The sequence below is a fragment of the Nicotiana tomentosiformis genome, chromosome 6, assembly GCF_000390325.3.
Source record: "Nicotiana tomentosiformis chromosome 6, ASM39032v3, whole genome shotgun sequence".
Lineage (NCBI taxonomy): Eukaryota > Viridiplantae > Streptophyta > Magnoliopsida > Solanales > Solanaceae > Nicotiana > Nicotiana tomentosiformis.
Window position 1 is genome coordinate 90717952 of NC_090817.1, and position 27989 is coordinate 90745940.

A 27989-nucleotide genomic window follows, 5' to 3' on the forward strand; every position below is an offset into this window, starting at 1 on the left:
ATATAATGTGTATAAGGAACTAAGATATTTAACATCCAGATATTTTAAAATATAAAACAACGGATTAATAAAAAGATGAATCCTCAAAGAATTGAGAGATGGTAAAATTTAGAATTTTTTTGAGAAAGTAAGATAACTTTATGAAAGAGAGAAAGAACCAAATTAATTACATTAACATAATTAATGTAAGGATAGAAACAGATTGTTTGTTTTATGGGGACAGTAGATTATTTCAATTCTGCTAAAAAGGTCAAAAAAATCCATCATATTTAAAACAAACAAAGAATGCTATTATTTATAAAAATAATCTTTAAATAGGGAGCAATTGTGTAAAAATCTCAACAAAAGGAGGGAGGGGAATGTAATTAGGAACTGATTAAAAGGATTAGTGGTTAGCAATATTAGGTTATGCGTACTGTTATTAGCCGTCTCATATCTTCTCACCTCCCCTACTGTCATTACCCTTTATGTCTATCTCGTTATTCCCTTCTGCTTTTCTATATCAATATTACTTAATTATGAGAGTTATGTGGCGGAGAAATTTCGAATAGCATCACCTATGTGGATCTTAAGAAGGTCGGTTTCGACGGCCTTTCTTTTCACGCTAAATTCCCCATCAGGAATCCTTACTCTGTTTCTATTCCATCCTGGAGATCGATTACTCGCTCAAAAGCGCCTTAAGGTTAGTTCCACTTCCCCCTCCTCAATTCTTCCTTTCTATTAACTATTTTTGCATAGTCATGTATGCTCTGATTTTGTAGTGTCTGGATTAGATTTGTAGGAATTTATCTATTTTTTTGCATATTTATGTATGATTATGGTTTGTGGTTTTGTATGGATTGGATTTCTAAGACAGTGACGGGTTTAGCTAGGATTCACAATTTTTACGTGACACAAAAAATAAGTATTATTAGGGTTAGATCGAGGTTGATCGGTGGCGGCCGGGCATAAAGATCAGGTGTCGGGGTTAGAATTCAGGGTTCAGAGATCGAAACTGGGATTCAGGTTCGCGGTCCAAAGGTCTGAGGTCGGGTTATTTTTATTGGAAGATATTTGGTTCATTAGACTAAGAATGGGATATATATTAACATGTGTTTGGTGTATACTAGATAAGTTGAAATCTAAGTTGCTCCGACGTGGCACCTGTGTCGACACGACACTAATATGAGTGTGGGTATGAGATCCCTACCTGATCTGGTCAAACAATTTTGAGTACTTTGACAACGAGGGATGAAAAAATTCGAGACAAGATACAATTTGATTTCCGAAATAAGAACCAAAACTAGGGTCAATTTGAAGAAAATAACATAACTTATCTAGGAAATCAAATCCTTTACTTATCTACAACTTGAGAATAAAAAAGAAACTCACACTTTACAAGTTATACTTAAGTATTCCACAAAATTTCTCATAATTTAGAGATTTTTTTGAATTATTTTTAGTCGGATCCCCTCAACTGTATAGGTACTCATATTTCCGAATCTTTGAATTTACATCTCGAAGGATCCGACCTCTAGATCTGCACCCGCGTCGGGCACCCGCATCCGTGTCCGAGCAACATAGGTTGGAATGAACTTTTATTTTTGATTTTAGCCGTAGATTGTTTGAAAGACTTTGAGGGAAGAGCCTGGGAGAAGGACATCTTTGCCATTTTAGTGTTTATCACAAGATTAATTAATCACGGGTTTATTATCCTACCCTCAATGTGAGATAGAATAATATTCAATTATGAGATTAATTAATCCCGAGATTGCTAATCTCAGATTCATATATTTAACCAAACACGCGATAAAATAATCCCGCGACTAATCCAGGATTATTATCCATTATCCCACGTACCAAGAAACCCCTAAATCCAAATGCACTCAAAGGCCCGTGACCCACTTGAAATTGTGTTGAACTTGAATTTAAATTGCTAACCCTAGGTCCTGTCACGTCAACAACAACTGCCATGGGGTTGAGATCCTTGGGGAAAGTTCTTGCGATGGGACGCAGAGCATTATCCTTAATGGTGCCTATTATCTTCAATTTATGCCTTTTAAAATAATATTATACTGAATTCCCCTTTATTCATACTATCTCTGTGTCTCTTTTTCAGCAGCGAGCTGCTTGCTCTTCTTCAAATGGAAGGGAGCTTTTGGAATCATCTAAAACAAGGATTGAGGTAATTGATTTTTTGTTTTAAAAAAGTTGTGTATTACAGTCTCCCTTCTTCCTATTGAAACCTTCTACTGTAAAGAAACCAAGTTATTTTGGTGGCTTCACAACTCCATTGCTTCTTAGATTTCTTCGTTCTGTTTGTCTTGGATTGTAACGACCCGACCGGTCGTTTTGAGTATTATAACCCCGTTCCCTCATTTACTGCTCAATTTATGCTTTATAATTGTTTTATGACTTACCGGGTTAGTTGGTTCGGGTTTGGAAGAAATTCGGAGTGAATTGAGACGCTTAGTCTCATAATTGAAAATTTAAGTTAGAAAAGTGGATCGGATATGGACCTATGTGTAAACGACCTCGGATTTGAATTTTGATGATTCCAATAGCTTCGTATGATGATTTTGGACTTAAGAATGTGTCCGAAATATTATTTGGAAGTCCGTAGTGGAATTAGGCTTGAAATACCGAAAGTTGAATTTTTGGGAAGTTTGATCGGTGGGTTGACTTTTTGATATCGGGGTCGAAATCCGATTCTGAAAATTTGAATACCTCCGTTATGTTATTTATGACTTGTGTGCAAAATTTGAGGTCAATCAGACGTGATTTGACAGGTTCCAGAGTCATTTGTCAAAATTACAAATTTCAAAGTTCAATAGGCTTGAATTGGGGTGTAATTCATGGTTTTAGCGTTGTTTGAGGTGATTTGAGGATTCAACTAAGTTCGTATGATATTTTAGGACTTATTGGTATATTTGGTTGAGGTCCCGAGGGTCTCAGGTGAGTTTCGGATGGTTAACGGATCAAAGATTGAACTACAACAGCTGCTGCAATTTCCTTCTGCTGGAAATTTCTTCTGCTAGAATCAAGCCCAGTTGCGAGCCCAAAATCAAGCCACGATCGAGCCTAGTTTCGAGGGCCACGATTGAAGGCAGGGTCGAAGACATGATCGAAGGCCAGGGTCGATGGCCATGATCGAGGCACATGATCGAGACCCAGGATCGAGGACCTCGATTGAAGGCCAAGATCGAGGCATAACCGAGGCCGTCTGGGCAGTATTATAAAATAGGGACTTCGTCCCATTCGCCATTTTTGACAAATTGGAGCTTGAGGAGAGGCTATTTTTGATAAATTTTCAAGGAAAACCTGAGGTAAATCCCTTGTGATCATTTCTACTCCATAATATTGAATTATCTTCGAATAATTCGACTAGATTATATGATTTTGAGGTGTAAATCGGAGATTGGAACTTAGAAATTTGGAAATAAGATTTGTAGATTTGAGGGTCGAGTTGGGGTCGGATTTTGGTAAAATTGGTATGGGTAGACTCGTGGTTTAATGGGCTTTCGGATTTTGTAACTTTTGTCGGGTTCCGAGACGTAGGCCCCACAAGCGATTTTTGAGCTAAAATTCGGATTTTTGTGAAAAATTGTATTTTTCATATGGAATTAATTCCAATAAATTTTATTGACTGAAACAAATTATTTGTGACTAGATTCGAGGCATTCAGAGGCCGATTTGCGAGGCAAATGCATAGCAGAGTAAAGAATTTCACGCTCTGAGGTAAGTAACAGTTTTAAATCTGGTCATGAGGGTATGAAACCCCAGATTTTGTGTCATGTGATTATTTTGGAGGTGACGCACATGCTAGGTGACAGGCGTGTGGGCGTGCACCGGGGGATTGTGACTTGGTCCGTCCCGTGAAACTGTAAAGTTGAATAACTTGTTGTTAGCTATATGCTCTCTATGTGTTGACGAAATTTGATTGTAAATCATGTTAGAAATCATGCTTAGGCTATGTGATAGTACATGATTTTGAGGTGTAAATCGGAGATTGGAACATAGAAATTTGGAAATAAGATTTGTAGATTTGAGGGTTGAGTTGGGGTCGAATTTTGGTAAAATTGGTATGGGTAGACTCGTGATTGAATGGGCTTTCGGATTTTGTAACTTTTGTCGGGTTTTGAGACGTGGGCCCCATGGGCAATTTTTGAGCTAAATTTTGGATTTTTATGAAAAATTGTATTTTTCATATGGAATTAATTCCAATAAATTTTATTGACTGAAACGAATTATTTGTGACTAGATTCAAGGCATTCAGAGGCCGATTTGCGAGGCAAAAACATAGCAGAGTAAAGAATTTCATGCTCTGAGGTAAGTAACAATTTTAAATCTGGTCCTGAGGGTATGAAACCCCGGATTTTGTGTCATGTGATTATTTTGGAGGTGACACACATGTTAGGTGACGGGTGTGTGGGCGTGCACCGAGGGTATTGTGACTTGGTCCGTCCCGTGAAACTGTAAAGTGAATAACTTGTTATTAGCTATATGCTTTCTATGTGTTGAAGAAATTTGACTGTAAATCATGTTAGAAATCATGCTTAGGCTATGTGATAGTAATGTTGGGACCCATAGAGGTAACGTACTTGTTAAATTATTTGCTAATTGCTATCTTGTGCTCAATCATGATTTTACTTGCGTATCATACCTCAGTCTTTCTTGATATTTGTTGATGCACTATGTTATCTTTGTTTGGGCTGATCTTTATGATTTCTGAGAGCCCGAGACACTAGAGAGGTGGACGACTGAGTAAGGCCGAGGGCCTATTAGTGAGGTAAGGATATTATGGCACGCGAGTTGTCCGTGAAAACTTTTTCACTCGCAATAATGAAAGATTGTACCACTCATGTTTATTCCTCACTTTTTATATTAAGTTACTAATACGTTAATTTCTTTTCATTCTCTTGTTGTTATTCACTCTCTATTGGCAGTTTACCATTTCCATTGTGTAGGGATGTAAAACGAGATCTTTATCTGTTGCATCTCACATGTGATCAATTACAACAAAACACTATGGCGATAAATGTGGCAATGATGGAGCAATTGCTCGGTAATGACGCTGCCTTCAGATATCTCCACAAAGCTTTGAAGTGTACCCAAAAGTTACTTGGTCCTGGCCACATTCAGGTTCCTTTCTTCTCCCGCTGGAGTTTATTAGTGTTTTGTTTTAATTTTAGCATTGAGAGCTCACTCCAGTTCTCTAGGTATGTCAAACCAAAGTGGCCTTATTCAAGAAAAAAATGGCCTCTTATTTCCTATTTCACAAGATGAATATCAAAATGATTGACAAAAAGGGGCTTGTATGGGGTATTGTCCACGTCAAATAGTGTACCTGAGTATATGTGTTATTGCATTTCCATCAACTTCAACTCTGCTTCTTAGATTTCTTCGTTCAGTTTTTCTTGGATATACCTAGAAAAGATTTGAATTAGAAGAAAAAAAATAAGCGAAAGCCTGGTGAGGAATCATAGTATATATTTTTGTATACCATATAATTAATGCTGCAAATTTTTTGTGGTGCAATCAGGCTCTTCCCAAGTTGGTTGCAGTATGTGGTCCGCATCAACTGAAATCTGGAGCTTATAGAATTCTTGCTGTTGTTCTGTATCACTTCGGTGATTTTAATCAGGTGTTTATTCTTTAGAAGCTCGTCAGCATAGACCTCATTAATCCTACATTGTAACCTTTTACGTCTGCTTCATTACTCTGACCTCGATCCATATGTATTGATGCTGGTGGAATCCACAACATGCCACAATTTATCAGCACCATTTCCATTGTGTAGGGATGTAAAACGAGCTCTTTATCTGTTGCATCTCACATGTGACCAATTACAACAAAACACTATGGCGATAAATGTGGCAATGATGGAGCAATTGCTCGGTAATGACGTTGCCCTCAGATATCTCCACAAAGCTTTGAAGTGTACCCAGAAGTTACTTGGTCCCGACCATATTTAGGTTCTTTTCTTCTTCCGTTGGAGTTTATTACTGTTTTGTTTTAATTTTAGCATTGAGAACTCACTCCAGTTCTCTAGGCATGTCAAACCAAACTGGCTCATTCAAGAAAAAAATGGCCTCTTATTTCCTATTTTACAAGATGAATATTAAAATGATTGACAAAAAGTGACGTATTGTCCACGTCAAAGAGTGTACATGAGTATATGTGTTATTGCATTTCCATCAACTTCAACTCTGCTTCTTAGATTTCTTCGTTATGTTTGTCTTGGATATACTTAGAAAAAATTTGAATTAGAAGAAAAAAAATAAGCGAAAGCCTGGTGAGGAATCATAGTATATATTTTTGTATACCACATAACTAAATGCTGCAAATTTTTGTGATGCAATCAGGCTCTTCCCAAGCTGGTTGCAGTATGTGGTCCGTATCAACTGAAATCTGGAGCTTATAGAATTCTTGCTGTTGTTCTGTATCACTTCGGTGATTTTAATTAGGTGTTTATTCTTTAGAAGCTCGTCAGCATAGACCTCATTAATCCTACATTGTAACCTTTTACGTCTGCTTCATTACTCTGACCTCGATCCATATGTATTGATGCTGGTGGTATCCACAACATGCCACAATTTATCAGCACCATTTCCATTGTGTAGGGATGTAAAACGAGCTCTTTATCTGTTGCATCTCACTTGTGACCAATTACAACAAAACACTATGGCGATAAATGTGGCAATGATGGAGCAATTGCTCGGTAATGACGTTGCCCTCAGATATCTCCACAAAGCTTTGAAGTGTACCCAGAAGTTACTTGGTCTCGACCATATTTAGGTTCTTTTCTTCTTCCGCTGGAGTTTATTAGTGTTTTGTTTTAATTTTAGCATTGAGAACTCACTCCAGTTCTCTAGCCATGTCAAAGCAAAGTGGCCTTATTCAAGAAAAAAATGGCCTCTTATTTCCTATTTTACTAGATGAATAATAAAATGATTGACAAAAAGTGGCTTGTACGGGGTATTGCCCACGTCAAAGAGTGTACATGAGTATATGTGTTATTTTGCATTTCCATCAACTTTAACTCTTCTGCTTAGATTTTTTCGTTCTGTTTTTCTTGGATATATCTAGAAAAGATTTGAAAAAAAAATAAGCGAAAGCCTGATGAGGAATCATAGTATATAATTTTGTATACCATATAATTAATGTTGCAAATTTTTTGTGGTGCAATCAGGCTCTTCCCAAGCCAGTTGCAGTATGTGGTCCACATCAACTGAAATCTGGAGCTTATAGAATTCTTGCTGTTGTTCTGTATCACATCGGTGATTTTAATCAAGTATTCATTCTTTAGAAGCTCGTCAGCATGGACCTCCTTAATCCTACATTGTAACCTTTTACGTCTACTTCATTACTCTGACCTCGATCCATATGTATTGATGCTGGTGGTATCCACAACATGCCACAATTTATCAACACCATTTCCATTGTGTAGGGATGTAAAACGAGCTCTTTATCTGTTGCATCTCACATGTGACCAATTACAACAAAACACTATAGCGATAAATGTGGCAATGATGGAGTAATTTCTCGGTAATGACGTTGCCCTCATATATCTCCACAAAGCTTTGAAGTGTACCCAGAAGTTACTTGGTCCCGACCATATTTAGGTTCTTTTCTTCTTCCGTTGGAGTTTATTAATGTTTTGTTTTAATTTTAGCATTGAGAGCAACTCCAGTTCTCTAGGCATGTCAAACCAAAGTGGCCTTATTCAAGAAAAAAAAATGGCCTCTTATTTCTGATTTTACAAGATGAATATTAAAATATTTGACTAAAAGGGGCTTGTACGGGATATTGTCCCGACCACATTCAGGTTCCTTTCTTCTTCCGCTAGAGTTTATAAGTATTTTGTTTTAATTTTAGCATTGAGAGCTCACACCAGTTCTCTAGGCATGTCAAACCAAAGTGGCCTTATTCAAGAAAAAATTGGCCTCTTATTTCCGATTTTACAAGATGAATATTAAAATAATTGACAAAAAGGGGTTTGTATGGATATTGTCCACGTCAAAGAGTGTACCTGAGTATATGTGTTATTGCATTTCCATCAACTTCAATTCTGCTTCTTAGATTTCTTCGTTCTGTTTGTCTTGGATATACCTAGAAAAGATTTGAATTAGAAGAAGAAAAATAAGCGAAAGCCTGGTGAGGAATCATAGTATATATTTTTGTATACCATATAACTAATGCTGCAAATTTTTGTGGTGCAATCAGGCTCTTCCCAAGCTGGTTTCTGTGTGTGGTCCGCATCAACTGAAATCTGGAGCTTATAGAATTCTTGTTGTTGTTTTGTATCACATCGGTGATTTTAATCAGGTGTTCATTCTTTAGAAGCTCGTCAGCATAGACCTCCTTAATCCTACATTGTAACCTTTTATGTCTGCTTCACTACTCTGACCTCGATCCATATGTATTGATGCTGGTGGTATCCACAACAAGCCACAATTTATCAGCAAAAGGCCTTGGACATATATGAAAGAGAGTTGGGCCTCGATCACGTAGACACCATGAAAAGTTATGGTGATCTTGCAGTTTTCCTTCACCGACTCCATCAAACAGAGTTGGCTCTCAAGTAAGTTTATTTCTATTAGATTGCCCAATACCTTAAATTTATTTTATGGTGCCAACAATTAAAAAGAAGGAAGAAACAGAAAAGAGATAACTATAGAAGTGGATGTGGGGTTCATTATCATATTCTAATTGTTGTTTTTGGTCTATATCTTTTTGTTTCTCTTTCCTGTTATTATAGCTAATTGTTTTTGATGAAGTATTAAGATTTTATTAACAATCCGGACAAAACACCCGTATACCAGAATTATACTTTTGTAGAAAACTTTTCAGAAAGATATGACTTTCTACAAACGACAACCGATCTTCTATATCTACAAAATCTCAAGGGTGGACCAAGAGGTAATAAGGGATGAGAGGCTACTCCTCAAGTGTACAAAACCCTTCCCAATTCCATCTAAAACTCTCTAATTTCTCTCTCTTCGTACTGTCCACAAAAGTGCTAGTGAGCGACATCTCACAACCTGCGTCTTCTCTTCCATCCTCCAAAGGTCCAGCTAAACAAAACTTATCTGACCGTGCCTGCATTACCGATTGAAGAAAACCAACACAATATCTCCGACCACAACGAGACAATATCCGGCAATGTAAAAGGAGATGATTCACATCTTCACCCGAACTTCTGCACATGCTTATTGTAGCTAATTGTTGTGATGAACTTGTTTAACTGATTGCTTGATTCATGAGGAAATGTTACATAATGTTAGTGGGGAAGAGGTTTACCAATAGTTTTGCTAGACATTGAAGTTGATGTAGCCGTAGTACTGTATATTAAATCAAGCTTGTGAAATGCATATGACAGACTGAAATTTGGTCGAGGAATATGATCTTTAGTGACAGTTCAAATAATAAAGTTTGCATAGCTGGTCACATTATGAAAAATAAAATAAAAACTGGTCAGATTATGTACACAGTGAAAACTAAATCAACAAGGTCCTTATTAGAATAAAAAGCACTAAATCACATGGTGAAAACTTTTCCACTCGCAATAATGAAAGATTGTACCATTCATGTTTATCCTCATTTTTTATATTAAGTTACTAATGCGTTAATTTCTTTTTGATTATTTTCATTCTCTTGTTGTTATTCACTATCTATTGGCAGTTTACCATTTCCATTGTGTAGGGATGTAAAACGAGCTCTTTATCGGTTGCATCTCACATGTGACCAATTACAACAAAACACTATGGCGATAAATATGACAATGATGGAGGAATTGCTCTGTAATGACGTTGCACTCGGATATATTCACAAAGCTTTAAAGTGTACCCAGAAGTTACTTGGTCCCGACCATATTAAGGTTCCTTTCTTCTTCCGCTGGAGTTTATTAGTGTTTTGTTTTAATTTTAGCATTGAGAGCTCACTCCAGTTCTCTAGGCATGTCAAACCAAAGTGGTCTTATTCAAGAAAAAATGGCCTTTTATTTCTTATTTTACAAGATAAATATTAAAATGATTGACAAAAAGGGGCTTGTATGAGGTATTGTCCACGTTAAAGAGTGTACCTGAGTAAATGTGTTATTGCATTTCCATCAACTTCAACTTTGCTTCTTAGATTTCTTAAATAAGAGGCGGCCTTTTTTTTAATAAAGCCACTTTAGTTTGACATGCCTAGAGAACCGCAGAGAGCTCTGAATGCTAAAGTTAAAACAAAGCACTAATAAACTCTAACTGAAGAAGAAACGAACCTGAATATGGTCGGGACCCATTATCTTCTGAGTACACTTCAAAGCTTTGTGGAGATATTTGAGGCCAATGTGCACATTATCGAGCCATTTCTCCATCATTGCCACATTTATCGCCATAGTGTTTTGTAGTAAGTGGTCACATTTGAGATGCAACAGATAAAAAACTTGTTTTACATCCCTACACAATGGAAATGATAAACTGCCAATAGAGAGTGAATAACAGGAGGAAGAGAATGAAAAGAATCAAACGAAATTAACACATTAGTAGCTTAATGTCAAAAGTGAGGAACAAACATGAGTTGTACAATCTTTCATTATTGCGAGTAGAAAAGGATTTAGTTTTTTTTTCTACTAAGGACCTTGTTGATTTAGTTTTCATTGTGTACATAATCTGACCAGTTTTTTTTGTCATTGGTCATAATCTGACTAGCTATGCAAACTTTATTATTTGAATTGTCATTAAATATCAAATGCCTTGACCAAATTTCAAGCTTGTGAAATGCATATGAAGAAGTGCCAATGTGTGAAGCACCATTGGCAGAAGGAGGAACGAATGTTCCCATATGCTTAGGAGCCTTGTCAGGCGCAACTTGAAATAATCTGGACCCCTTAGGATCAATTTTAATAGAATTGGGAAAAGTTGATGGGCTCATGTGAGAAGGCCCGAGCCTATACTTGCTGAAAACTTGCCCGACCTAATGATAATTAGAAGAGGATCGGCCCATTCTGTCTTTCCAGCCGGCATCACTAACCCATTCACGTCTTTTCCTCTTGTTAAAATTTTGTCTTCCTCTCCCAAATTCAAACCTCCCGTCTCTTCTCGATCTAACGTCTGATTCCGGCTTAGTCCAGTGATCCGGTGAGCCCTCCCCTCCCCTCAGAGACTGATTTCCCCTCCCTTCTATTTGACCTTCTCTTTTCTTCCGCCACTATCACACGCATAAATATAGGGCGAAATTCAGGGCTCAACCTAACCCTATAACTCAAGTAGCCATCTTCCACCACAGTAGAGACAGGGATTCTGCCCCCTTTCCTCACCACAATCCTCACTCGCGAGAGATCGTGTAAACTGCAAGTGACATCAATAAAACCCCCACAGATTTTCCCAATCTTCTTGAATAGGTCAAGACACCAAAGATGCACCAGGAGACCCACCATGTTGACCACCAATGTTTCGCCAGTGAAACGAGGGTCGAGACACCCATCGTGCTCCACCCATCTGTCTAGCTTTAAGAAGTTCCCATCGAACCACCTATTTCCTCTGACAAGAATTTCTGAAGCTTGAGACTCGTCGACAAATCGAAAGAGATATTGCGTGTCCCCAGTTGCGATATTTTTAGCCCGTCCTTGACGTTCCATGCCTCTGCTGCCCAGTTTGGATCCAAGAAACCCTTACGCCTGAGAGTGCTCCTCGGATAGCGAGAAGTGCGGCTCTGTTTCCCTCTCAGTTATATGCCCAAAGCAACTTCCGAAATTAACAGCAATATATAATGCGGTAATTATGGACAAATTTTCATTGAGTTTTTTCACTTGTTTTTAGGGTCACAACCTTGACAATATGTTGAAGTTTAGCTCGTCTTAGTTTGTGATCCACAATTATTACTTTTGCATATCCGTTCCAAAAGTATGTCATATGCTCCCAGGCACTCTCCTTGAGGCGCCTGAGAATCATGAATCCTAGGATTCCACCATCACCATATGAGAGCCAACCCTACCGCGACACTTCCCCAGAAAAAATCTCCGGAATCCGACACTTCACGCGCGGCAGAGCTCCGACTACCTCTAACCCACGCGCCAGCGCGTAACGCCTTTCCAGGCCAGATATCAACTTCTTTTCCTTAGACATCTTCTTCGCGAGGTTGTTCCGACCCCACCCATCCACCAACCTCCAAATTCCGACCACTTTTACTATTTTCCGGCGACGGATGTGGCTTTTTCCGGTCAGATTTCACTCCCTCTCACTTTCTCTTCTTCAGTCAGCCTCCTTGCGAGGCTTTTGGTTTAGTTATGAATGGACTCAACAAAGAGAAGCTCCTACTTCTCCTTAGAATCTAGAAAATTGGAAAACATGTCTTTCATCAAAGCTGCCTCTTGCCCAGCCTTAGAACTTAGGGGAAGATGCCATCGAAAGCTTGACGTAGGACATGAGCCGCACTTTTCGCTGTCTGAGGAGCACACCCTCAGGCGTAAGGGTTTCTTGGAATCTTGTTTGATTGGGTCTTTCTCCAAATGGGTTGGTTCTCCAGAGGCTGTTAGGAACTGGGCAGTAGAAGCATGGAACGTAAAGGACGGGCTGAAAAAATCGCAACTGGGGACACGCAATATCTCTTTTGATTTGTCGACGAGTCTCGATCTTCAGAAATTCTTGTCAGAGGAAACAAGTGGTTCGATGGGAACTTCTTAAAGCTAGACAGATGGTGGAGCACGATGGGTGTCTCGACCCTCGTTTTACTGGCGAAACATTGGTGGTTAACATGGTGGGTCTCCCGGTGCATCTTTGGTGTCTTGACCTATTCAAGAAGATTGGGGAAATCTGTGGGGGTTTTATTGATGTCACTTGCAGTTTACACGATCTCTCGCGAGTGAGGAAATGGGGCAGAATCCCTGTCTCCACTGTGGTGGAAGATGGCTACTTGAGTTATAGGGTTTGGTTGAGCCCTGAATTTCGCCCTATCTTTATGCCTGTGATAATGGCGGAAGAAAAGGGAAGGTCATATAGAGGGGAGGGGAAATCAGTCTCTGAGAGGAGGCGAGGGCTCACTGGACTAAGCCGGAATCAGACGTTAGATCGAGAAAAGACGGGAGGTTTGAATTTGGGAGAGGAAGACAAATTTCTAATAAGAGGAAAAGACGTGAATGGGTTAGTGATGCGGGCTGGAAAGGTAGAATGGGCCGATTCTCTTCTAATTATTATAGGGCCGGGCAAGTTTTCAGCACGTATAGGCTTGGGCCCATCAACTTTTCCCAATTATATTAGAGTTGATCCTAAGGGCCCCAGATTATTTCAAGCTGCGCCTGATAAGGCTCCTAAGCATATGGGAACAGTCGTTCCTCCTTCTGCCAATGGTGCTTCACACAATGGCACTTCTTCACCGAGCTCTAGTGACCTGCGCCCCTCTTCGGTGGCCGCTGCTTCAAGGGTAGCACCGGCTAAAGATGGTGTTGTTATTCCACGGCCTCTCGCCTCTGATGGACCCAGTTCCATCGCCCCCTCACCTGCTCCTGGGCTTAGTTGTGGCGAGGTTACACTTCAAGCTTCTTCTTCTGGAGAGATTGTTGAGCTTGCCCCTATTGATGTTAGTGCCGGACCAGTATTTTCAGTCAATATGCCGCCAAGGGTTCTATGCTCTCTTCCACCCTGCTACCCTACTGGTGTTTCTGGACATTCCTATAGCAGCGGGGTGTTAATTTCAGAGGTTGCTGCCCTTAAGGAAATGGTGAGATCCTTTCGGCACCTAAAGTTCCTAGTGCTAGCAATGCTATGGTCTTGTATTCCTCTGGTAGGAGCAAGGAAAAGGTACATATAGAAGACGCCTGCCCAATTTCGTCACGGATTGGAGGAGGGGATGTCTTTCTGGATGGAGGATAAACTATTAAACTTTGGGAAGTTTCTAGGTGTTTCTTTTGAATGGGAGGAAGAGGAAGATAGGGTGTTAGAACTGTTGAGGGAGATTGAGCAACAATCTCTTTATGATGGTGCAGGGATGGAGTTGGGTCAAGGTGTTAAGCAAAATACTTTAGGGGATGTAGTGGTGTACCAGAGAAGGGGCCGAGTGCGTGACAAGAAGGAAGGGAGCTCGGCTAGGGGGGGGGGAATGGGGATATTGTTACTTATGGAAGTTAAGATTCTTTCATGGAATGTGAGGGGGATGAATGACCCAAACAAAAGGGCCATCATCAAAGTGAGAGTTAGAGAGTGGGGTGCTAACCTAGTTTGTTTTCATGAGACAAAAATGAAAGTTTTGTCGGATGTTATTGTGAAGTATCTGGGGAGGTAGTTGGGTAAAATATGACTGGGTTCCAGCAGTGGGAAGTGCCGGGGGCATTCTTCTAATGTGAGATGATAGAAGCTTGGAGGTAAAGGAGATTAAGAAGAGAGTTTTTTCTTTAGCAGCTCTTGTCAAAGATAGAGTGAGTGGGGTGGAGTGGGGATTTGGAGGAGTGTACGGACCGGTAGGAGAAGGGTCCAAAGAGTCTTTTTGGGAGGAAATGGCCATTGTGATGGGGGAATGGGACATTCCATGGGTTCTAGGGGAGACTTTAACACTATTAGATTCCCGGTGGAGAGATTAGGGTGTAGTATGATTTCGAGGGCCATGGAGGAGTTTTCTGACTTCATCAATGATCACTTTCTCATTGACCTTCCTCTGTCAGGGGAAAGGTTTACTTGGGCCAGGGCGGAGGATTCCAACTCAAGGTCTAGACTTGATAGATTCCTGATATCGCCCTCATGGGATGAACTGGTGCCGAATGTGCTGCAGATTCTTTTACCTAGGCTGACTTCGGATCATTTGCCTATTTTGCTAGATGGATGCAGGGGGTGGGGGGTGTGTGCTCCCTTCCGATTCGAGAACATGTGGTTGAAAGTGCCTGGATTCGGTGATAAGGTGAAAGAATGGTGGACAAGCTTCGAGGTATCAGGGACACCTTCATTCCGTCTTTCAAAGAAACTTAAATTGCTCAAGGGAGATATTATTAGGTGGAATAAGGAAGTTTTTGGGAGGGTGGTAGAGGTTAAAATGAGGGAACTTATGCATGAATTGAGGGAATTAGAAAGAGGGGAAGGAGCGAGGGAGTTAGATGAATCTGAGAAAGCGAGATTGGGGGAGGTTAAGAGGGAAATAGTCGAGTTAGCAATAGCTCAGGAGACTAGTTGGCGGCAAAAATTGAGGGCGCTCTGGTTAAAGGAGGGGGATTCGAATACCAAGTTTTTCCATAGGGTGGCGGTTGCAAATCTAAGGAGAAACTTCATAGAATCCTTAGTTGTGGATGGGGTGAGGATTGAGAGAGAGGAGAAGGTAAAAGTGGCGATAGTGGGGTTTTATGAAAACTTATACAAAAAGGAAGTTAGTTGGAGGCCGACCTTGGGGGAATAGAGTTCAACCACATAGGGGAGGGAGACAGTGAGTGGCTAGAAAGGGCTTTCGAGGAGGAGGTGCACGATGCTGTGTCGAGTTGTGCTGGTGATAAGGTCCTCGGGCCTGATGGTTTCTCATTGACCTTCTTCCAGCTCTTTTGGGACACCATCAAGGGGGAGTTGATGGAAGCCATTGAATACTTCCATGTGAATGGTGTTTTCGAGAGAAGTATCAATGCTTCTTTTATTACTATTGTGCCTAAGAAAGAAGGTGCATCTTGTATCAGAGACTACATGTCTATTCGTCTTGTGGGGAGCATTTACAAGATTATTTCTAAAGTGCTTTCCAACAGACTTAAGAAGGTTCTTGACGTGACTGTTTCGTCCTCCCAGAATGAGTTTGTGGAACGTAGGCGGATCCTGGATGCTGCTTTGGTGGCAAATGAACTTGTAGACCCAGAAGGAAAAATAGAAAACCCGGCTTACGATGCAAGTTGGACCTGCTTTCGACCATGTCAATTAGGAGTTCCTGGACTTCATTATGATACGGATAGGGTTTGGGGCAAGATGGAGGGGATGAATCAAGTTCTGCATTTCCTCGGTCAGATTCTCTGTCCTGGTTAATGGTAGCCCGTGTGGTTTCTTTGGCAGCTCCAGGGGTCTCAGGCAAGGTGACCCCCTATCCCCCATGCTATTCATTCTAGTGATGGATGCTCTGAGTAAAATGATGGATCGTGCGGCGGGCGGAGGCTTCTTGAGAGGATTTTCAGCTCCGATCGGGGTGCTCAGTGCCCGAAGAGTCTCTGATTTGTTTTTTGCGGATGACACCCTCGTTTTCTGTGATACCGATATGGATCAGTTGACCTACCTGAAGCAAGTCCTGCAGTGGTTTCAGATAGTATCAGGACTCAAAATCAACCTCGGCAAGTGAGATTTTCCCGGTGGGTGAGGTTGCTAATATTGATGCTTTGTCTTATGTTCTCAGATGTAAGGTGGGCTCCCTTCCCACTACTTACCCGGGTCTCCCATTGGGTGCTTCGCATAAGGATACTACGGTTTGGAATCCAGTGATCGAAATGGTTGAAAAAAGATTAGCAGGCTGGCAGAAACGGTATTTGTCAAAAGGCGGTAAGGAAGTGCTTATTAAAAGAACTTTATCGAGTATGCCCACCTATTACTTGTCCCTGTTGCAATCTCCGGTGAGCATCACAGAAAAACTGGAGCGGGTTCAAAGGAATTTTCTTTGGGATGCGGCGGATGGAACTAGAAAGTTTCATCTAGTGAAGTGGCAGACAGTCACTTCCCCAAAGAAGTGGGGTGGACTTGGAGTAAAAGATCTTAGGGTAGCTTTATTGGGGAAGTGGCTGTGGAGATTCGGGGTAGAAGAGCATGCTCTATGGAGGGAGGTCATAGTAGAAAAGTACGATTCCACGGGAGGGTGTTGGAGGACCAAGGCAATCACAACACCCTTCGGGTGTGGCATGTGGAGGAGCATCATGAAGAATTGGGAAGCATTCAGTTGCAACATCACTTACATGGTGGGAGATGGAAGGAGAATCAACTTTTGGAATCATAGGCGGTGTGGAGAAGATACTCTGAGGGTCTCCTTCCCCCACGTCTTCAGAGTTTCAAACCAGAAGGAATTGATGGTCCAACAGATTCGTAAGGAGCATGAGGGGGGGGTAGTATGGGACCTCTTATTTAGAAGGAACATACAAGATTGGGAGATTGTGGAGCTCCAAGATTTGTCGACACTGTTATATGGGCAAGACATGCCCCAACCATCTTGTGATTCTTGGAGATGGGGTTTGCGTGGCGATGGTTTGTTCACCGTAAAGTCCTTTTACCAGAGTATGGGACCTCTCATTTAGAAGGAACATACAAGATTGGGAGATTGTGGAGCTCCAAGATTTGTCGACACTGTTATATGGGCAAGACATGCCCCAACCATCTTGTGATTCTTGGAGATGGGGTTTGCGTGGCGATGGTTTGTTCACCGTAAAGTCCTTTTACCAGAGTATGGGACCTCTCATTTAGAAGGAACATACAAGATTGGGAGATTGCGGAGCTCCAAGATTTGTCGACACTGTTATATGGGCAAGACAGGCCCCAACCATCTTGTGATTCTTGGAGATGGGGTTTGCGTGGCGATGGTTTGTTCACCGTAAAGTCCTTTTACCAGAGTATGTTGGTGAGAGAGGAGGCCACTTTTCTATATACCTCGATCTGAATTCCTAGGGAGCCCACGAAAGTGATTTTTTGCATGGCTAGCGGGGAGGGGAGTGATCTTGACTGCTGAAAATCTTCGAAAGAGAGGAATTACACTTGTTAGTTGGTGCTACATGTGTAAAAGCTCAGGGAAAGAAGTTGATCATCTTTTGTTGCAGTGCCCTGTGTCCTCGGCTTTGTGGAGGGCAATCCTGAATCTTTTTGGGGTTCAATGGGTGATGTCAAGCACTGTAAAGGAAATGTTATATAGCTGGGCCGGTTTCTGTAGAAGAAGAAAGCAAAAGGCGTGAAAGTTCACCCCGTTAGCTCTCATGTGGATAGTTTGGGGGGAGAGAAATATGAGAGCTTTTGAGGGGATTGAGTCTCCTTTTTCACATTTTAAGAATAGTCTTTTATCTTTGATCGCTTTTTGGTGTACTCATTTAGCCCCTACTTGTATAGAAGATTGGACGTCTTTTGTAGAGAATCATGTTCTGATATAAATTCTCTATTTTTTGGTATACTTCGTGTACACGAGAGTTCTCTCCCTTTTTATTAATATAATTTACCTTATAAAAAAAAAATATACAGTACCACGGCTACATTAACTTCAATGCCTAGCAAAACTATTGGTAAACCTCTTTCCCACTAACATTTCCTCATGAATCAAGCAATCAGTTAAGCATGTACATCACAGCAATTAGCTATAATAAGCATGTGCAGAAGTTCGGGTGAAGATGCAAATCATCTCCTTTTACATTGCCGGATGGTGTCTCGCTTGTGGTGGGGGATACTGTGTTGATTTGGTCTTCAATCGGTAATGCCAGGCACGGTCAGAGAAGTCTAGCTGGACCGTTGGAGGACAGAAGAGAAGATGCAGGTTGTGAGATGTCGCTAGCACTTTTGTTGACCATACGAAGAGAGAAATCAGAGAGTTTTAGATGGAATTAAGAAGAGTTTTGTACACTTGAGGAGTAGCCTCTCATCACTTATTACCTCTTGATGCACCCACGAGATTCTGTAGGTATAGAAGATAGGGTCGTCGTTCGTAGAAAGCCATATCTTTTCTACAAAAGTATAATTCTGTATACGGGTGTTTTGTGCCCATTGTTAATAAAATCTTATTATTGATAAAAAAACAATTAGCTATAATAAGAGGAAAGAGAACCCAAAAGATATAGACCAAAAACACTTCAATAGTTCATCTCTTTTATGCTTCTTCCTTCTTTTTAATTGTTGGCACCATAAAATAAATTTAAGGTACTGGGCAATCTAATATAAATAAACTTACTTGAGAGCCAACTCTGTGTGTTGGAGTCGGTGAAGGAAAACTGCAAGATCACCATAACTTTTCATGGTGTCTAGGTGAACGAGGCCCAACTCCCTTTCATTTATGTCCAAGGCCTTTTGCTACCACCAGCATCAATACATATGGATAGAGGTCAGAGTAGTTGAAGCAGACAAAAAAGGTAACAATGTAGGATTAAGGAGATCTATGCTGACAAGCTTCTAAAGAATGAACACCTGATTAAAATCACCAATGTGATATAGAACAGCAGCAAGAACTCTATAAGCTCCAGGTTTCATTTGATGCGGACCACATACTGCAACCAGCTTGGGAAGAGCCTGATTGCACCACAAAAATTTGCAGCATTAGTCATATGGTATACAAAAATATATACTATGATTCCTCACCTCACCAGTCTTTCGCTTATTTTTTTTCTTCTAATTCAAATCTTTTCTAGGTATATCCAAGACAAACAAAACGATGAATATTAAACTGATTGACCAAAAGGGGCTGCTATGGGGTTCCACCTCAAAGACCGTACTTTTACTATATGTGTTATTGGTTTTCCATCCACTTCAAAACTCCATGGCTTCTTATCTTTTATTTATCCTTTTTTTTATACTAGGAGATATTATTTTCCGAATTCTCCTTTATTCATACTCATTAAATTTTTTTCTACTTCCCTGGTGTCTTTGTGTCTACTATTCTGCAGCGAGCTGCTTCCTCTTCTGCACATGGAAGGCTGCTTTTGGAATCATCCGAAACATCTGTGGATAAGGGTAAACTTGAAGATGCTATAAGCTATGGGACTAAGGTAATTGTTTTTTTTGATAAAAGAAAGTTGTGTATTACTTTCTCCTTACTTCCAATGGTAACCTTCTACTGTAGAGAAACAAAGTTATTTTGGTGGGATTCACAACTCCATGGCTTCTTTGATTCTTCCTTCCTGTCGATCTTTTCTATACCCAGAAAAGAGTGGAATTAAAAGAAGAAATTAAGCGATTGTGAGGAATCATATATATTTTTGTATACCATGTGATTGGTGTTGTAAACTTTTTGGTGCATTCAGGCTCTTGAGAAGCTCTTTGCAGTATTTGGTCCATACAATCGAATGAGTGTTGGAGCTTATGCCTTCCTAGAAAGAAAGTGGTTTTGATTGGTTTACATTACAGCCATACTACAAAGGAGCTACATGGATGTAGGTTGGATGTTCAGACGATTCAACGTCTTTTGATCAAGACGTGCCACTTCCTTCCATCGTCAATTCTTATGCTCACTGGTAATTTCAGAACTAGTTAATTTGTTATATATTTAATAATCACATTTATATAAAAATTCCTGTCTAAATTTGATGTGTAGAGAAAGCGAAAGAGAAAAACCTTTTGCCTGTGAGAAGGAACATTTTTAAAGCAATCCAATGGTTGCAATATGATCTCCGGGCTGGGGATACCCTTGTATTTTGTTTTCAGTGGTCATTTGATGGATGACGTGGTAGAATTCCTAGATCTCTTGGATGGCGAGGTTATGTTTGACTATGAGCTCAATTACGAACTCGTTAGGCCCCTACCTCCGGGGTGAGATTAGTGGCGCTGATGGATTGTTGCCGTAGCGGCAATATGCTAGACCTGCCGTTCTTGGCCAGAATGAGCTCTTTTCTGGAAGTTAGTGGGTATTCATTCATGTTATTATTTTCATTAATATTTTGTTGTTCTTACTTATCGGAAATAGGACCGGAGATTACAAATGGGAGGAGCAGCGTGTACCTTCTGGCATCTGGAAGTGCACTATTCGCGGGGAAGTAATTTGCTTTAGTGCCTGTGATAGAGATCAACTAGCTTTTGAAGACTTTGTGAGTTGGATTACTTATCTCTTTTTTTTATTTATTTAAGTTGAATTTTTAATGAAATAGTTAATGGTTCTGATGTGCATAATTGCGTATGATGCAGGATGGAGTTCATTGTAACGGCTGTATGATCCAACCTTTTATCCGTGCTCTTCAACACGGGCACAAGGTACCTGGTGACATTTTACTCTTCATGCGCCACTAGGCCTGACCGATTCTGCTATTTGTTAAAAGAACAGCAGACCTGATGTCATATGTTTGTTTGGTTTGAACTTATCACTTAATCTTTTTATAATTTTATGTGTTTGTTTAGTTTAAATCATGACTAGCCTTTTTCTTCTTATGTTATGATGACGTTTTGAAAGGAATTACTATTTTTTTTTTGTGTGTGTGTAATGGACGATTTCCCAAAAGCGAATAACCTTCTTAAAAAAAGAGAGAAATCTTCGAAATGATGTGTAATTTTACAAAAACTTTACCAAATATTTTTAAAATAATTGATGATTATTAATTTCAACAAGAAAAAGGAATATATTTTTCAAATCTGGAAGATTTTCAAAGTATTCGCTACAATTATACCCAAACAAAGACTCCATGTCACTGAAACGAACACAAGGCTTTAGCAAGCCACCCAATGTAGGACGAATTGCCTCCCATCCGTTCTAGATGATAACAAGGCCCTTTCTTCCTCGTGAAGGAAACAAGGCCCTTTCTTCCTTGTGAAGGAGTAGACCTAGCTTTCATCTGTCTGTTAAAATATATATTTTTGATTTATTTCATTATTGGAAATGTATTTATCAATCAATTTGTTTGTTGATTCAAGAAAAAGTTGTGTATTAATTCTGGGAATATTAATGATAGATAAAAATAGATCGATGTTAATCTTTGAATGAAATTTTTTAGAAAATAGTGGAATTTCCATATTAATCGAATATTTCTTCTTTTTAATATTTGGAAAATATTTTTTGGCGATTCGAATATTTTAATATTATTTGTTTTATTAGGACTAATGTCTATTTCTGATTTATTTGAACAATGATGATGATATGAGTTGAGGCATAGTTATTGTTGTTCGCTACAACTATTATGTTCTCAATTGAGATTGATCCCAAGGCGTAAAAATGGTAAATATGAGAATAAGATGTAATTTCATCTATATAAAATATGAGAAAGGGCCGAAAATAATAAACTATGGATCAAATATTTGTAGGCGCATGCGGCAAATTTGTTTCTTCGTTTTTTGGCCTTTTAAGTTTCCAATAACATAATTTAGTTTTTCAGCCAACTTTTTTTTGGTGTGTTTTATAGAATTTTATGCCCCATTTATTGAAATACATTGATTAATATGCTTTGTATGGGTAGTTTCAGGACATGAATTGTTGGAAGAGCTTAGAGGGAGAAAAGAATCAAAAACATGTATGAGAATTACAAATTGAAGCGTGAAAGATTATGCAATGTAATCTTTCTCGCTTCAATTTCCTTCCGATTTTACATATTGTTCATATTACCTTCCTATTGAAATTTGGTCTATAAATAATATTGATAATCCTGTAATAAGATTATGGAAATAAACACAACAGTAGTCGTTCTTTAGTTAATATATTTGGAATATAAAAAATTATTTATCAAAATTATTATTTGTAAGTTTTTGTAACGCATGATAGATAGTGAGCAGAATGTATAAACCTGCAGTTTTCATACTAAACGTGTCTATTTATGCTCATATTGCTATTTTATTTTAACCTTATAAAGTAAAATAAATAAATATAAGGGGTAAAACCAACAGAACAATCGCATACTTGAACATAGTATAATCAAGTTTAAATTACATAAACACTTGAGAATATTATGAGTAAATGTGGGATCCCAATCACCATTGAAGTGTCCCCTAAATTAGTACTCTACAAGGGCTTTTTGAAAATTAATTATAGGGGTAATTAATCGAGCATTAGTATCAAAGAGTTGCATGTACAAGTGAAAAAGATCTCAGAAATACATTACCTCAGTTGTAACTTGTAAGTGGGTCGGTCCTGGGCCTAAACGGGCCAAGTGAGCCGGTCCAAACGATCCCCGGAGGGCCCCAAATTAAACGGCCAACGGGCCTACGGATTTTTTCTAAGGATCGGCCCGGGACTGGGACAGTTTGGTCCCGGGCTAAGTGGGTCCAATATTTTTTTTTAATAAATAAATAAATAAATAGATAGATATTAGAGACAAAATGATATTAAAATAAATATCTAAGATGTATAGATATTCGAATATATATAGTATATAAGCTATATTCGATAAGTTATATATACATCTTATATATAAGATGTATATATATTAAATGTATATATATTAGATGTATATATAGTATAGTATATATATTAAATGTATATATATAAGATGTGTGTATATATATATATATATATATATACATCTTATATTCGATAAGCTATATATACAACTTATATACTATATATAAGATGTATATATAGTATAGTATATATATTAGTCTAAAGACAAAAGGATGTTAAAAATAATATCTAAGTCTAAAGACATAAATATTGTAAAGAGATATGCCTTGTAATTTTATTATAGCATTAAAAAATATGGCAATATCTTTCTTAGTCTTCATCCTCCTATGGAATGAGCACAATAAGGTGCTAATACCACCATTAAGAAAAAAAAGAAACTAATCAAGATGTGCCAAAATATAAGTTATATAATACATATTAATTTTTGTTCATACAAGTTACATGGTATCTTTTACAAATTTCATAAATCTATCAAGGTCCGGAGGAATTTCCGTTGGTGGTGGCGGAAAAGTTGTTTGGTCATCGCCACTTCCGGGTGAAGCAACATCCTCCGCAAGTTCAGCTAGGATTTCTTCGTATAGTATATATATAAAAGCTATATTAGATAAGCTATATATACATCTTATATAATGTATATATATATATATATATATATATATATATATATATATATATATATATATATATATATATAAAAGCTATATTCGATAAGTTATATATACATCTTATATACTATATATAAGATGTATATATAGTATAGTATATATATTAAATGTATAATATATATATATATATATATATATATATATATATATATATATATAATATATATATATATATATATATATATATATATATATGGTATTTATAGTTGAAAAGGGAAAAAGTGTAATTATAAAAAGTTTGGGATTAAGATAAAGTTGGAGGGGTTAAATGGCTATTTTATAAATAGCCAACGGCTATATTTATTTATTTATTTTAAAAAATAGCCGTTGGGACCGTTTGGCCCGCTAAGGGACCAGGCCGGTCCCGGGCCCTGGCGGGCTAAACGGTCCCGGGCCTGACCGGCCCAAATCATAGGACCGACCCACGAGACCGGCCCAGGCCCGCTAAAACCGGGGCAAATGGTCCAGGCCCATTTAGCCCGCGGTCCCGGGCCTGGATCGGCCCACTTGCCACCCTTACTTTGTTGAAATTATCAAAAGTCCCACATCGGTGGATGACAATTTTGAATGGGAATTTCACCCTATAAAAGGAGGCCTAATGTTTAGGATTTAAACACACCTCTCATTTGCCTTTTTTATCTTCTTAAGACATTTGTATCTTTTCTCTTTAGTATAATTTCACTTGTAATTTTGGAGTGGAATAAAATATTAATTGTGTCCGAGGAAGTAGGCAAAATTGGCCGAACCTCGTAAAGTCTGGTGTTCTTTTATTGTTGTCTTATTGTCTTGTTTATTATTTAGTGGTTGTTATAATTTTTGGTATAACAGTTGTGACTCATTCACACTATATACATTTGGCTTTTGCAACAATTGGTATCAGAGCCAAGTTACTGTCTAAGTATGCTCTGTGGTTGCAGCATAGTCTGATCTTCCACATCAGAAAAGATCTATCTTGATAACTGAGTCAAGGTTCTGTCTGAGTATGTTCTGTGGTTGCAACTTAGTCTGATCTTCCACACCAGAAAGGAAATAATCTTGATTTGTGTCGTCATCTACTAAATAATATTTATGTCAAAATGGAAGACAATAAACAAGAAGAATCTACATCAAGTATCAATAATACGTCATCGTTGGCATCTTCTCTTATGACAAGAATTGTGTCAAATGCGAAATTTACGATAGAAATATTTGACGGGTCAGGACATTTTGGGATGTGGCAAGGCGAGGTTCTAGATGTTCTTTTTCAACAAGGGCTAGATCTTGCCATTGAAGAAAAGAAGCCAGATGTTATTGGAGAAGAAGATTGGAAAATTATCAATCGTGTTGCTTGCGGTACCATTCGATCCTACCTTGCTAGAGAGCAGAAATATCCATACACAAAGGAAACTTCTGCAAGTAAATTATGGAAAGCACTGGAGGATAAATTTTTGAAGAAAAACAGTCAAAATAAATTGTACATGAAGAAGAGACTGTTTCGCTTCACCTATGTTCCTGGTACCACAATGAATGAACATATCACCAGTTTCAATAAGTTGGTCACAGATTTGCAAAATATGGATGCAACTTTTGATGATGGTGACTTGGCCTTGATGTTGTTGGGGTCACTTCCTAATGAGTACGAGCACCTTGAAACTACTCTACTCCATGAAAATGACGAAATTTCTCTCAGAGAAGTTTGTTCGACTTTGTACAGCTATGAACAAAGAAAGGGAGAAAAACAGAAGGGCGGAGAAGAAGAAACACTAATTGTGAGGGATCGTCCTCAAAATCAAACGAGGACTAAGAAGGGAAGATCCAAGTCGAGATCTAGACCCAGCAAAGATGAATGTGCCTTTTGTCGAGAAAAAGGGCACTAGAAGAAAGACTGTCCGAAGTTGAAGAATAAGGCCAGACATAACAATGGAAAGGCCATTATGGATTCAAATGTAGTTGATTGTGATGATTCAGACTTCTCATTAGTTACAACAGAGTTATCAACATCATCAGACATATGGTTGATGGACTCGGCTTGTAGCTATCATATGTGTCCCAACAAGGACTGGTTCGTGAATTTTCAAGAAGGAGAATATGGACTCATCCACACAGCGGATAACAACCCTCTTACCTCATATGGCATTGGTTCAATAAGATTAAGGAGCCATGATGGAATGATCATAACATTAACAGATGTTCGATATGTACCGGGTTTGAAGAAGAATCTTATCTCTGTGGGAGCCCTAGAATCAAAAGGGTTCAAAATCATTGCAGAAAATGGAGTGATGAGAATATGCTCCGGTGTACTAGTGGTAATGAAGGCCAATCGGAAGAACAATAACATGTACTGCTATCGTGGTAGCACAGTTATTGGGACAGCAACAGTGACATCCAGTGATGACAAAGAGGCAGAAGCAACCAGGCTATGGCACATGCGCTTGGGACATGCTGGAGGAAAATCCTTGAAAGCTTTATCTAATCAAGGATTGTTAAAAGGCGTAAAGACTTGCAACTTGGAGTTTTGCGAGCATTGTGTCAAAGGGAAACAGACAAGGGTTAAATTTGGTATAGCGATCCATAATACTAAAGGCATTTTGGATTATGTACACTCTGATGTTTGGGGTGCTTCCAAAACACCTTCATTGGGTGGGAAGCACTATTTTGTAACCTTTGTTGATGATTTTTCCCGAAGAGTGTGGGTGTATACAATGAAGAGGAAAGATGAAGTGTTGGGAATTTTTCTCAAATGGAAAACGATGGTGGAGAATCAAACAGGCAGGAGGATCAAGTGTATTCGCACAGACAATGGAGGTGAATACAAAAATGATCATTTCAATAAGGTCTGTGAAAATGATGGCATCGTCCGACACTTCACTGTCAGAAATACACCACAACAGAATGGAGTGGCAGAACGTATGAACCGGACTTTACTGGAGAAGGTACGGTGTATGTTGTCCAATGCTGGCTTGGGCAAAGAATTTTGGGCTGAGGCAATTACATATGCATGCCACCTCATTAATCGTCTACCATCTGCTGCTATTGATGGCAAGACACCATTTGAAAAATGGTATGGAAAACCTGCTGTAGATTATGACTCTTTGCACATGTTTGGCTCAATTGCATACTATCATGTGAAAGAGTCAAAATTGGATCCGAGAGCAAAGAAGACTATATTTATAGGGATTACTTCTGGAGTCAAAGGATACCGCTTATGGTGTCCATAGACAAGGAATATTATATTCAGCAGAGATGTTACCTTTGATGAATCTGCCATAACAGATAAGGTGACAGTTGAAGATGTCAAACAAACTGGTGGTGCATCAAAGCAGGTGGAGTTTGAGGGAAAATTTATTTTTCCTACACAAGAAGCAGAGGAGGAAACTCATGAAGATTACCCTCTGGAAGAAGAGCCAGTAGAGAGGGAGATTCCAACTTAGGAACCTCGACAACAATTTGAATCAATAACAACCAGCAGGCCAAAAAGGACAATAACGAAACCTGTTCATCTCATAGAGACGGTTGCTTGTGCAACCTCAATTGTAGCTGATGGTGTTCCTACCACTTATAAAGACGCAATCCAAAGTTCAGAAGAAGATAAGTGGAGTATTGCCATGAATGAAGAAATGCAGTCCCTTTATCAGAATCATACATTGAAATTGGCCAATCTCCCGAAGGGAAAGAAAACAATTGGGTGCAAATGGGTATTTGCAAATAAATAAGGATTTCCTAACCAAGAAGATGTTCGCTATAAAGAAAGATTGGTGGCTAAAGGATATGCTCAGAAGGAGGGAATTGATTACAATGAAGTATTTTCTCCAGTTGTAAAACATTCCTCCATTAGAATTATGTTGGCTTTGGTAGCACAGTTGGATTTGGAACTAGTTCAGATGGATGTAAAAACTGCGTTTTTACATGGAAACTTGGAGGAGGAAATCTACATGACTCAGCCAGAAGGATTCAAAGTTGCTGGAAAAGAAAATATGGTATGCAAACTTGAAAAATCGTTGTACGGATTGAAACAATCTTCTAGACAATGGTACAAGCGATTTGACAAGTTTATGTTGCGGCAAGGGTACAAGAGAAGCAAATACGATCATTGTGTGTATTTGCGCAAACTTAATGATGGTTCCTTTGTATATCTTCTCCTATATGTTGATGATATGTTGATAACTTCCAAGAATTCGGAAGAAATTGATAAGTTGAAGATTCAACTGAAGGAGGAGTTCGAGATGAAGGATCTGGGTGAGGCAAAGAAAATTCTTGGCATGGAGATAATAAGAGATAGACGTTCAAAGAAACTCTGTTTATCTCAGAAAGAATATTTGAAGAGAGTACTACAGCGTTTTGGCATAGATAAGAAGACTAAGCCAATTAGTACGCCACTTGCTC

At 38.9% G+C, this 27989-nt stretch overlaps 1 protein-coding gene across 14 annotated transcripts; it reads left to right on the forward strand.

Moving 5' to 3' along the window:
• The first annotated feature begins 380 nt into the window (after nucleotides 1–380).
• LOC104105450 (protein REDUCED CHLOROPLAST COVERAGE 1-like) lies at nucleotides 381–22293 on the forward strand. 14 transcript variants are annotated; one of them, XM_070177577.1, is made up of 9 exons: nucleotides 418–682; nucleotides 2099–2164; nucleotides 3650–3717; nucleotides 4241–4308; nucleotides 4947–5121; nucleotides 19532–19633; nucleotides 19889–20098; nucleotides 20548–20668; nucleotides 20766–20981. In XM_070177577.1, the coding sequence occupies exons 5-7, from the start codon at nucleotides 5008–5010 to the stop codon at nucleotides 19973–19975; spliced, it is 303 nt and encodes a 100-aa protein (XP_070033678.1). In that variant the 5' UTR covers nucleotides 418–682; nucleotides 2099–2164; nucleotides 3650–3717; nucleotides 4241–4308; nucleotides 4947–5007; the 3' UTR covers nucleotides 19976–20098; nucleotides 20548–20668; nucleotides 20766–20981. The 14 variants fall into 14 exon arrangements, with proteins under 14 accessions (XP_070033675.1, XP_070033671.1, XP_070033672.1 ...); XM_070177575.1 differs by having other exon boundaries at nucleotides 2102–2164; XM_070177568.1 differs by lacking the exons at nucleotides 3650–3717; nucleotides 4241–4308 and adding an exon at nucleotides 22025–22293 and having other exon boundaries at nucleotides 414–682; nucleotides 2102–2164; nucleotides 20766–20831.
• The last annotated feature ends 5696 nt before the right edge of the window (nucleotides 22294–27989 follow it).